This window comes from Clavelina lepadiformis, chromosome 3, assembly GCF_947623445.1.
Source record: "Clavelina lepadiformis chromosome 3, kaClaLepa1.1, whole genome shotgun sequence".
Lineage (NCBI taxonomy): Eukaryota > Metazoa > Chordata > Ascidiacea > Aplousobranchia > Clavelinidae > Clavelina > Clavelina lepadiformis.
The window spans coordinates 1,166,457-1,179,598 of NC_135242.1; the positions used below are offsets into that span (position 1 = coordinate 1,166,457).

A 13,142-nucleotide genomic window follows, 5' to 3' on the forward strand; every position below is an offset into this window, starting at 1 on the left:
TTGGTACGCCACTTTGGATTAAACTTCGGCTTAAATTAATTTCTAACGTAACTATCAAGGCAAATAGTCAAAGTTTCCATTTCAAAGTACGTCAAGTCTTTATAAAAGCTGGGCGTTCCATCTCTGCAAAGAAATGCATTAATTTCTTGCAGTCACATTTGCCACAACTTGGCTTACATGGAAATGGAACCAAAGTTACAATGACAATGGCAGAATGGATAATACCCTAACACCAATTAAATAATTTTGTAACCTATTCATAATTGTACTCAAAATATTTATGTTTTTCAACATACGCTAATATTAATTAGTGTTTTAGTGGCCGTGCTAGTTGTTACCAGCAAATATTACCTTAATTATTTTTGAGCAAGTTTTAAGCCTTTTCGATTTTGTCAATTTTTCTCGTACATTGGCGCGTGCTACTAACAACTGCCATGATTTCTTTTCGTCCCCACTGTGCTTTTGACAAAAGATAAAATGATTGATTGTTCCTCCACAAGAGTTGGAGGTTTTAGTAAATTCATAACTTTTCAGTTATTATTGTGGGGGATTATAACTTAAACATCTTTCTCAGGATGAAGTTTTGATACTGTACAACCAGAGGTGGCTCTTTGAAAGTACCGTCGGTAACGGTACTAGCCAAAAAATGTACCGACGTTTCGGGTATTTGGTACTACAGTCGAATCCGCTTAATTCGGACACCGGATAACCCGGACAACCGCTTTATTCGGCCAAAATGCTCGGGAACGGAACAAAAGTAAAAATTGAACGTAAAAAACTCCTGTTAATTCGGACACAGGTTCGCAATTCCATCGTTAGGTTATGACTAGGGCCCGCAAAAGTCAATAAAGTCAAAAATTTTTAAGGACCTCGTCTGACCACGAATCAAAGAATAAAGTTGTTTTCAGCACCTAGGGGGTTGTTTCTAAGAAGTTTATAGGTCAAAATAAAGTCAAAATTTACAATAAAGTCAAAATTTTCAATAAAGTCAAAATTTGTCAAAATATGGCTTTTTACAAAGTTTTTGTGTTTCTTGAGAGTAATTCTTGTAAAAATCCTCGTGGAAGCATTGTAAATCAGGAACTGTGACACAATTAAACCATATTAACCCATAAAAGCAGGAAATAAGTCACAATGCCCACTTGGATCAGCAGCAACTTTTATCGCAAATTGTCCATTGTTTATTCATTGTTACGTATTTAAATAATTCTTATAAAACACTTCCTCTTCATAAACGTGGTATTTTCGAAGATCAACAGTTTGGAATTTAGGAATAGCCTACTGACATTCTGTGATACAAAAATGCCCAAGCAAGCTAAATCGTCTTCAGCAAAAGTTAGACAGATTTGTCGAGATTTTTCTGATGAATTTAATGCAACTCCCGGGGGTGATTTAAGGTGCAATTTTTGCGAGGTCATAATGAAGTGCAATAAAAAACATTTTGTTGAAAGCCACAGGAAAAGTAAACGCCATCAAGCTGGATTGGAGCAACAACAAGCATTCCCTGTTTAATTTGCTGTTTATTAGAATTTACCATGCGGAGAAAATCGAGGCAAAGTGCCCCTTTCACAAGGACAAAATAACACAAGCTACCTAAATCTATCGCCAAAGAACACGACGCACTTTTAATAATTCATAAAACACCTTGACTTTTCGACAAAATATTATGTTTGGGTAACTGGAGGAAGAACTGTGGCCTCTACAAATAAGCAATTTCGTTAGGTCAAAATAAAGTCAAAATTTGATAAAAATAAAGTCAAAAAATTTTTTTTTAGGTCAAAATAAAAATGGCCCTAGTTATGACACAATAAACAGTACTTCGTTCGTTTTAACACAAGATGCAATTGCATTATGAGTGATTATGCTGAAACAATGACGATTCATGCAGTAACAATCGACAATGAACTCATATAAGGCCGTGCCAGCTTCATAGTCGCTTTTACTTCGGTACAATTGCGTCCATCATGTAGGACAAAAAGTGAAATTGCTCACTAAAGTAAACGAAGACGTTTTATGCGATCAGTGCCAGTTACTGCAGTATAGCGCAGCTGCAATTCATTTATTACGCAACACTACAGTATTTTAAATGCGTTGTCTGCCTTTACGCATGACCATGAAATGAACAATTGATTTTCCGCTTAATTTGGACAAAGCCGTTTCTCCGCTTAATTCGGCCAAAAGTGAGCGGAACCAAAGTGTCCGAATTAAGAGGAGTCGACTGTATTTTAAAATGTAGTTCAGTACTTTGTCGATACTCGGTATTTTTTGTGTAAAAGATGCTGCTGCAAATGCAATGTTTGCCGCAATTATGTTCCCGGTAAAGGTTACTCCAGGTCAAAACATATGTGATGTTAATCGCTTGGATTTTTACTTGTCATATTTACATTAAAACAGTTCAACAGATGCTAAAATTAGTCTTAAGGATTAATTAACATGTATTTTTGAAAACATACTTGTTAAAATTTTGAAATTATCACTTGAAAAGTACCGAGTCCCGGACCGACATAAGTTTCCTGAAAAAATTAATTCGGTACTTTTTTCGAAAAATACGGACGGTACCGGTACTGAAAAAGTACCGCAGTACAGTAATTCGATACTATAGTACCGCGGTAATGCCCACCTGTGTGTAAAACGTACTAAAAAGGCAAGTAAACCTCATGGGGCCTTATACCACAAGCAGTCATCGATGTTCTAATAATATTATATTTATTGTCTTAACATTGCGACATTCAAAAATAAAAAAAGAACAAGATAAAAATACTCAATTCTACAGGATGTATATTTTCAATAAGAGCTCAAACAGTTGGCGACATGTCACTCATTGTGTGATGTTCCCGCTGTAGCTGGCAGAAGACCTTGCCACCTCCACTTACCCAAAGTACTTTGATCAAGATCCAAATAACCTGGAAGAAGTTTATACTTTAAAGTTTTCTGTAATCGCAATAAACTTTAAACCTTTCAAGAACAATTGTCATATCACAATTACTTAAAGAAAAAAACAGCAATGCACACAACATTACTTACACAACCATAGCGAACATGATGAAGATGTTCCAAGTCGCAATAACTAATCGGAAGTAGCGCAGGTTGCTCAAAAATTCACGAACTTTGTCCCCTGCGATAAACTTTATTAAAATTCATTTTGTTGCCAATATTAGTGTCAACTTTGACTGTTCGCTCAACAAATATGTTAACTCGTATACTTCTGGAAAAGTGTCTAAAACATAAAAATTACCTGTAGTTGGTTCCATTGCATCAGCGTTAAAACTTATTTCATCTTTTTTCTTGTTGCTAAAAGAACAAACATGCTTGTATCAATCCAATAACGATGGATTCATTGCAAAGATAATATGAGCATAAAACAGTTAAAAACAGCATATTTAGTTCAATCATGCTTTAAGGTGTGAAAAAGTGTAAGCACCATAACAAGGGGTTCCCATTACTTTAGCCCTCCCATAGTCCTACATCGGGGATCAAGTAGGAGTATTGAGGAGTTATGTTGTAACCTATAGCAGTTGGTTGGACATAGGCGGGGATAAATAACATAGTAACCAATAGGCTAGTAAATAACAGCCAAGTTATGTCAGCGTATTGTTATCAGAAATCAAATTACTGAAATAACCAAAATAGCCTTCACAGTTTTTGCACATGCTTCATGCTTCAAGTACTTACAGTCTGAAGTTTAATATGGCTCCTGCATTGACCAGCAAAGTTCTGAAAAACATAGTTGGTTTAATTAATTGGCTTACTGTATAGATCAGACGTGGGCAAACTGCGGCTCTCCGGCATGTTTTTTGTGGCTCTTCTAGTCGAATCGTAAAATTCCAAAAAATGTAAAGGCTACCAAGAGTACCGTTTATGAAAGTTTCTGTGTAGTTTTTCTTTATTTAGGCCTGGATTTCGTTTATGACGTAACACTAGACATCGATTCCGACATTGTTTTCAGGTATAGATTCTATACTCTATTGCAAAGGTTGTCAAAATGCACCTCACCAACATGTTTTTATGGGTCTTTTAGTTAAAAAGTAATATCCCAAAATGACTACTAATAGTATAATAACCAAATTGACAATCATTACTGATTTTGCGGCTCGCTGGTGTTTATATTTTTCCGCAAGTGACTCTTTCATTGAACAAATTTGCCCACCCCTGGTATAGATAGTAGCATACCAAGTTAGTATAATTGCAACCACTACTACAATCAGTCAGTATATCAAGTCATCTTTGCTTTAGTCGGCCACTTTAATAAATTGTTGTTGATTTTGTCTGAGTTTAGCATAGAAACGAGCATGTCCAAATTAATCAAAGATATGTGTTAAGGGGCTTATGCCTATCTTCCGTAGTATTATATGGTAAAAGTGCAGTAGATAGGCAATAAAAACATCCAGAAAAGCAACCTTTTGACCTGGAAAATAACCGTCTATGTGCAATCAAACATTTAAATTAAAACAAGCACATATTTCATCAAGCTACAAGCGCTATAGCTCAACATTACTCATTTCTAGCTGGAGTAAAATTGTTTGATGTTTATCAACAGGCAGTGAAGTCGACTTGTCTTGTTTCCGATAATATGTACAGTGATACTATCATTTCATTGTTCCAGAACAATCACGCAAAATTTGTGAGTAATATTATCCAAGTAAAGCATAAGTTTGTTCAAATAAACGAGAGATTACAACTGTAATGTTTACTTTCGTTGCTTTCTGTTGTCCAAATAAAGCAGTTGTCTGGATTATAAGACGGCCAAATAAAGCATAGTTGACTGTTTATAAAACATTTGTAACTACATGGGTTAAAGATAACCTAGTAATACAAAACTACGCTAGTCTGCCAGTACACATATAAGCAATATCAGAGCAAAGTTAAACAGATAAGCATATATAATATGTTTTGAGTGCATCCCGAAGTAAAAAAGTGTAGCAGAAGCAAGAACAAGACTTATCAATGTGAACACATAAGTTTTTTACATTCTAACAAATTTATAATGAAATAGACAAAGTTTGAGCCAACTGTATTGAGCCTCCTGTGCACATCTTCAAGCCAAAATTTTTGTCTTTGCAAGCACCCAGACTGGAAAGTATTGCAGTTTTCGACGAGAATCGTGCGTGCAAAGGCGCAACTTTTGGCATGATGACATACACCAAAGACTCAATTCTTTATTTGTTTATTATAAATTGGCATTCAATTAACCAGTTTTTCTTTGTTTTTTTTTTACTATAAATCAGCATGAAAATGAATGAATGGTAAGTGCATGCAGCTGCCACACTTTCCACTATGGGCAAGCATGAGGTCTAGTCAGTAATAACCATGCTTTCCAGTCTTGATTGAATGTATGTAAATATGCCTACTAGCCACCAAATTTTGCTTGCTGATCAGGACAGTTAGGAATTAAACCGAAGTTTTGGATTGCCTACAGGTCTATAGGGCTACTGAGTCTGCAATAAAAGTAAGTAGGCCTAACCACAAAGCTTCAAAAACTAAGTTTTTTGAGAAAACCGATAACACGATAATGTCAGAATGTATATATAATCAGCGTAGAATGTTAGGGAATATGCATGTACATAGTTGATAGTAGGTTAGGCTGCTTGTTAAGTCGGCAGTTGTAGACTATGGCCAGTGTATCAGTGGCACTTACCCAAACAAAATAAAATCCGAAATCATGGTTGAAATATTACAGCAATGTACTTTAAAAGTTTTAGCTAGTGCAGTGACCTAGTAGACTGGAGCAAAACAGATAACTTTCTAGGGTCTAGTACACAAGAGCATAACTGCAGAATGCCTTTGTACACTAGACCCATAGACACCTTAAATAGAAGGACTAGTAACTCGCACTCTCGGGTTACGGAACTTGGGTCCCAATCATAGACACAAGTGTGCCGCCACAGATTCTCAGGTGTGCCGCGAATCTTTTGAATTTTGGAAAAGAACTGTATAAATATTTAAAATAAGGCATGCAGACAAGCATATGTGACTTTAAAGCTTTCTAACTGCTTCAATAGCTGATAAATAAGCACATGTGACGATGAAACCAATTATAGGCTATGGCAATGCCGATAGAGTAGGGTAATTTTTTAAAGCAACTTTTCTTTTTTTCTATTGCATAATCGGAACAAAGTTTTTTCAGGGGTCTCTGTTAATAACACACAATGCCTAAGAAATGTAATGTATATGGTTGTCGAGGCAATTACAGGGAGGAACCGTACTCCAAAGTGGTATCATTTCCAACTGATGAAGTAGAACGAAACCGCTGGATTAATGCCATGCCAAATGAACGTTCTAGTTTGCTACAGCTTAAGCAGATCTATGCTTGTGCTAATCATTTTGACTGTGAATGGATTTCAGTTAAAGGTGGAAAAAGACCAAGCCAACCACCGTCCATTTTCCCTGGAGTTTTAAAGTCATGCTTAAAGCAGGTCTCCTCAGCACCCAGAACTAGGCCTAGAACTGCTTCAGCAGAGGCGAGAGCTGAAAAGGAACGATTCCGTACTGAAGGCCTGGATAAGATAGCTGACTTTTCTTCTTTTTGTAATGACATCAAGCAGCATTTCCCAAAGGATCATCTTTTTTTTTGTGATAGTGATGACATTTACATTTCTAAAACTGATGCAAAAGGACGTTCTGTTATTCAATTTCTTCATTTTCAACGCGTGCAATCGTCATTTGGATTTTTGCATCTTAAATGTGTTGAGAAAAATGGAAAGGACATACCTAAAACATATTTTTCCAAAGCTGGTTGTCTGCAAAAGAATAGCCTTCTCAGTAAATGGTCACAGTTAGACAAAATTCTGTCATGCATTACTGAGTAAGAGTTCAAAGATACAGACTATCTAAAAAGTGCTGTAGAGGAATTGAATAGCATGAGTTGTTCTGATTCGCCTCATTTCCAGTTTATTTATGCTCAGTTACAGTTACTGCTCACTCCTCCAGAAGGTCGACGTTTTGACAAAAATCTTTATATTCTTGCTGCCGAACTTCATAACATTTCTCCAGCTGCATATAAAATGATACGAAAGTCCGGTTCAATTGTTTTACCGAGAGTGGAACTGTTGAAAAAACTACTCTCCTGTAGTTTCCATGATGAAAACTTAGAGCAACTTTTCCAAAAGCTTCAACCTCAGCAGTGTCTCGTCCACATTCTTTTTGATGAAGTGAAGCTCACAGAAACACTTAGGTACTCAGGTGGTCGTGTTGTTGGTTATGCGCAAAATGGTTCTGGTGATACCGAAGTTCTTGCAACACATGCTTTGGTGATTGAAGTTGTCTGCCATTTTGGTGGCCCTAGATATATACTACGCATTTACCCTGTTGCAAAACTTAATTCAGATCAACTCAAGCAAATTCTATTGGAAGCTCTAGTAGCGGTAAAAAATGCTGGTGGTAGTATAATTTCTTGTGTAGGTGATAATTGCAATACAAATGTTGCAGTTTATGGTAAATTACATGGCCCTGGTAAAGTCTTCATTGATGCTATAAATTCTTATGCTTTCCTTGTTTTTGACTACGTTCATTCTTTTAAAAATATAAGAAATAACTGGATAACGGTGCATGATAAGGAACTTTCTTTCACAAAAGATAGAAAGACATATATTGCACGATGGAAGGACATAGAAGCACTGTACAATGAAGACCGGAAAAACAGCATTCGTCTTACCAAGATCACATACACAGCTGTGTACCCAAAATCTTTGCAGAGACAAAGCGTGCCTTTTGTATGCCAGATCTTCAATGACAAGACAGTTGCTGCTCTTTCAACTCTAAAGGATAAACTTGGCATTAACGAGGGCACCATCATTTTTGTCAAACTCATCACTGATTGGTTTCACATGATGAATGTGAAAGATCGATATTCCGGTATTAACATGCGTGATGAGTGTCGTCAACCATGGACCAAGAACTGCACTAGTTTCAAGAAACTTAATGAAACTTGTGACATTATATCCTCTTGTGCATGGTCAGGTGGTCGAGGTCGGACGCAGAAGCTTACTAATCAAACTGCAGAAGCATTTGTAGTGTCTACAAGAGCCAACATCGAAGCCGCAGAGTTGCTACTGACTCAGCACAACTTCATCTACGTTCTACCTGGTGTGTTTGCTGATGAGGCCCTTGAAAAGTTCTTTGGTCAAGCCAGACAACGCAGTGGAGGTAATTTCTATATTGACATTGTAGATATCAAGGCAGCTGCAAAAACCAAAAATCTCAATGCACTTTTAAAATATGAGTCAACTCCGTGTGAGTCTCATGATGTGCCTTGCACCTCTAACATTTGCATTGATGATGATCAATTTGACATCACCATTGCTGACACTGAAGACCTAGTGCAATCTAATGACAGTGTCAAGCATAAATGTATTTTTCTAGCTGGATATTTGGAACACAAATATCCAGCTAATATCTTGCGTATCGAAACTGAAAATGATGACGACCATCGGATTAATTCGGAGTTTCTCACAAACTTAAATAGAGGTGGACTAACTGTACCTCTACTCTCAACAGTACATTTCGTATACTCAGCCTATAAACTGTTTGGTAAGTGCAACTTGCATTGCTGCTGAGCTCATCTCAGCCATGCTTTGCGTCGTATCGATAGTCCAATGGTTGTAATTCAAGGAGCATGTCTTACTTTATCAAACATTCTTTTGAAAGCATTTGTGCTTGACAACAGTGACAAAGAAAGACAACTCGGCTGTTTGAGAAGAAAAGAAAAACTTTCTACTAAAAACTGAAAGAGTATCTTTAGTATGCCAACAAGTATTTTGATTACTCATTTCTACAAATTTCATTGTTGTTTGTTGTTGTTTTTCATTGTTGTTTCACAAATTTCATTGTTTGTGTTGAAATATTCAGGCTAAACTGTCCATGAATACATTTTAATTCAGTCACAGGGGAACATACTGTGTGTTTCAGTTGTTTAAGTGAGAAAATATGCAATATTTTGAGTGATTTTGGACTATTTTTTCGTGATTTGACCTTTAGATGACCTTCAGATGACCTTGTAGAAGGTTAAAAGTATGAAAAAGTAATTCCTCACCCTTCAAAACCCCCCAAGAGACACCAGAATTAAGGTTTTACCATGTATTTGACACAAATTATGATGGGACCCAAGTTCCAACTTGGGACCCAAGTTCCAGATACCGAGCATAGAAGTTACCAGTCCTTCTATTTAAGGTGTCTATGACTAGACCCCAGCTACTCAAATTGTGACGTCATCTGGTTGTGCATTTGTATGCTAGACCCACTTTCTAAATACGAAATTGCAGAAGCCAAAAAGTCTCTAATAAACTTTAAGTAAATTCGCACACGATAACGACTTACAGGCTGTAAAGCTAAGCTTTTCGTGGTCTAGTGCTGAAGTGCACAACCAAATGACGTCACAATTTGAGTAGCTAAAATGTATCCTGTGGTTGTGCACTTCTGCACTACACCCGTGTTACATACGTCGTCACAAACGAGTTCAGCTTCTCAGTCCAAGTACCCAACCCTATCAAAAACTATGGCGCGACAAGGCGCCGGTAACTCTGAAAAACAAGGTAAAGCCAGTTCGGACTTTTTCGTTTGTGGCATGTAACAAAATCTCTTCAAGCAAAGCTGGAAATAAAAAAACGGCAAAAAGTGCATCAATTGGTAACAAAAAAGATTAAATCAAAAATATACGGCTTATCTAGTCGGTTCATCCTTTATTTCCATACAAATAGTTCGCATAGTGTCTTCAATATTTTGCTAAATTAATCGTTAGTTAAACACGATTCCGCATTGACGAAATAAAAAAAATGTCCACACGCTTGTTCATCAATCCCTTTAACATAGAAATTTGGAAAATGTGCTGGCATTATTTTTCATTTTATACTCAAACTAATTCGCGACTTAACTTTGGTCCTCGCCGCTCACAAACGGTTGATTGCATCGATAAGGACCAAACTAGGCATAAAATATAACGGCTCGAGAAATCACTTTCCGCAAAAGATATTCAAATTCTTATAGTAGTAACTTGTTTATCAGTCACTCTTGGCTCAGAATAATGAGGCTGTTTTTTTGGTTTATTTGTCTTCATCAAGAAAGCCCTTGCACGGAAGCGATAGTGTAGATAGCACACACATTTTAAATACATTTTAATCCGCCAATTTCCACAATGAAAATATTACATGTAGGCTATTGGGACAACTTTAATATCTTTTTCCCTGATAACTGTATGTATAAGGCTCCAAATAATTGTTTATAGGCGATACTTTAAATACAAAAGTTAACATGGACAATTTGGAAATGTAGCTTAAATGTGTTACATAAATCAGAAAATATAATAATATATCATGCAACTCTTATAAGATCTTGATCCGTGTACTCAGATTATTAGATTTGTTGCAACATAATCTTGTATTAGGCCTACTTGCGAGTAAGCAGACTGACATTGATAAGCTGAGACTGAACACCGGTGCGCTTGAGTAAAGCTGTTCCACGGACTTCGTAAGTCTCCAAGAGAACGGAGTTGAAGTAACGACCTAAAGCGGCTTCAATATCATCTTGGGAAATGGAAAATGGAGGCCCGGAGAAAGATGATTCCCATTGGAACGTGCTCAAGAGATACTTTCCATCCGAGTTGACCAGGTCGTTCATGACATCCGCGTATTTCATCTGCAGCGATGGATGAACGGATCCGAAAGATGCTCGATCCCATACGGCATCAAACTTTCCCAAGATGGTTGAATTGATCTCAAAGAAATCTCCTTTGTAAATGGTGATCTTCTTGTCTGTACCTCTGAATATTTCATAAGGTGCAGTCGGATGTTGCGATCTTTCGTATTTGATGGAGTGCTCGTGGAAGAAATCCTTGATGGCGGTTTCAGAGAATTCAGTCCCAACAACATCGTGCCCTTCATCGGCAAGAAAATCTATGTCGACAGCTTTTCCGCACAATGGGATAAACACCCTGCAATTGGGCTTCAGAAACTTTTCCTTGTGTTCCACCAGATCCATGTCAACTGTGGGTCTGTGAAAACCAATTTGTCGTTTTTCCCAACGACTGGTCCATTCCTCTTTTCCCATAACGGCACTTTCCTGGTTACCGTAAATATTGGTCACTTCACCCTCTACGAAACACGCCATTTCACAGGTTTATGGTCTATTAGAATTAGATCTTAACAGCTTAAAATCCTTTGTATGTGTTGTTCTGAAAAGCAGCTTAAAGTTTAATTTACGGAATACGCCTGGTTATATATTCTTTGTAATTCAGGCAGTGACGCCGTCATGCTCAGTCTAAGTGCAAATTGCAATCAGCACAGCTTCACTTGCACCTCATAGCGATTGCTAAAACTAACTTGTTGCTTTTACACAAACATTATAGGAATAAGTGCGCGTTATGCAATTGTTTTGTAGTAATTTTACACGAATCATGCAACATACGTCATAAACTTTCACGTTGATATGATTAATTAAGATAAATATTTTTCCTGTGCTTTAGCTGCTGCCATCAACCATCCACTGGCCATTTCCTGCTTCGAAAAGTTTTGTATACTATGAAACGAAATCCTGTGATTGCATAACATAACTTGGTTTTTTTAGTGATGATGTCACGCATTGAAAATTAATCTACTTAACCCATCCCGCACGTTTTGACGCAGAGACACCAAATATAGAGCCAACGGCCGGAAATTGAACCGACAAAGAATAAAATTTCCGCATGAGGGATGATTTTGCGAAATGTGATAAATCACAGTTAACATTCGATTGCATAATAATGAATTGCGACAATCAGTATCTGTCGGAAACATTACAGAGAAAATTCTACTTTTTATTATTGTAGCGAAAATATGTCACGTGTTATTTATAGTATCTTATCTTTTACCGTTTTATAATGCATTAATTCTCTACTTGATGTGGGATGAATTGTTTCACGATGTTTTGTATTAATTGTGATTATCGTTGTTTATCTCACGTTTAACACGTTCTTATCTTATCAACAGTTTGACATCTCACCTTTTGCATTCTATAAAATCCGATTTTAAGTAATTTAAGGGAGATTCGGTTGAGTTTTGACCGTGAGCTGTTTAACAAATAAATCGTTTTCTTAGGTCTGATGGTGCCGCGTTTTACCTTGAATGTGAGAAAATAGTCTGACGTTTGAAGGTCAGAATACTCCGTTACATTATGAAGCTTTCTAGATGATTGACCCATTTCTTCCATGTTCCTTATAAAAGTATTTTCCTTTATTCTAATACCAGTGATAACTTACCTTCTGAATAGGCTTACCATAATTTTGTGGCTTCAAAGCGGGACGCTTTCAAACAACCCAAACCCCTTTGCTGTGATATTTTAACTTGACATTTTTCAGGATTATTACGTAGGCCTACATTTAAGCCCACCCTAGCTGTCTTCATTGACCATATTGTCATCGAAAGTTCAAGTGTTAGTTCTCTAAATATCGATTTCATTTCGAAAAATAGGAAGGAATTGACGTTAACGATACAAAGATGGCTGCCTCTATTTCACTGGAAAAATCGTGCGTTCAAAGCGACATTTTACCTGTTCTTTTTAACCTAACTTGAATGTTACAATTTAGTAATCTAATTACCTAAATCTACCTTTTAATACAAATTTAACTTCAATTAAATCCTAAATAGCTAAAATCAAGTTTTTCCGTGTCTATTCTCCTAACCTAACGGCCTATCATTAACAAAAGGTTAGGGAGTTTTTTTCCGGTGAAGTAGTCACTCTGTACAAAAATTAGAACAATAATAAGAACATGCTAATGTTCGTGTATGGCTTCTATGCGGTGTGCCTATGCTGGCTGACTGAATGCCAAACCGGGACGTTTGGCCGACCGATCGGAACGCCGGGACAAGACGTTAAAAAGGGGGACTGTCCCGGCTAAAACGGGACGAATGGTAAGCCTACTTCTGAATAACGGGATATTTGTACTAGAACGATTGTAATTTGCTTTGACAGCTTAAAATTAGCCATTCAATTCTTCTGAAAAGTACATAGGCTACGTGTTACGAGTACAAATGTATGTTTTACGCTTTTTAACGTATAACATAGGCCTAAGTGTTTTTTTCACCGGGTATACCAAATCAATAACATATAATAACCTAAATATAAATCTTCTCTCCAATCATAATTGGAAATAGACCCAAACAGCTAAAATTAACATG

At 36.8% G+C, this 13,142-nt stretch overlaps 2 protein-coding genes and 1 pseudogene across 2 annotated transcripts in view; 1 reads left to right on the top strand and 2 right to left on the bottom strand.

Annotated features, from left to right (window-relative positions):
- The window catches only part of LOC143450414 (ferroptosis suppressor protein 1-like), a 40,741-nt gene that overhangs the window by 19,485 nt on the left and 8,114 nt on the right, over positions 1–13,142 (top strand). The window lies entirely within an intron of this gene.
- On the bottom strand, positions 2,694–7,617 carry LOC143449409 (small integral membrane protein 7-like). The gene is made up of 5 exons (XM_076949599.1): positions 5,636–7,617; positions 3,673–3,714; positions 3,236–3,291; positions 3,025–3,115; positions 2,694–2,903 (listed from the first exon to the last, which is right to left on the bottom strand). Exons 1-5 carry the CDS (start codon positions 5,659–5,661, stop codon positions 2,888–2,890), a joined length of 231 nt encoding a protein of 76 aa, XP_076805714.1. The 5' UTR covers positions 5,662–7,617; the 3' UTR covers positions 2,694–2,887.
- LOC143449268 (putative thiopurine S-methyltransferase pseudogene) lies at positions 10,090–11,203 on the bottom strand (annotated as a pseudogene).

Bases quoted from the DNA above. Each gene is read 5' to 3' on its own strand.
- LOC143449409 (XM_076949599.1), bottom strand. From the start codon at position 5,661: ATGATTTCGGATTTTATTTTGTTTGG. The intron at 3,715-5,635 runs GTAAGTGCCACT...TATGTTTTTCAG, and splicing joins TCGGATTTTATTTTGTTTGG to AACTTTGCTGGTCAATGCAG. The intron at 3,292-3,672 runs GTAAGTACTTGA...TTGTTCTTTTAG, and splicing joins GCCATATTAAACTTCAGACT to CAACAAGAAAAAAGATGAAA.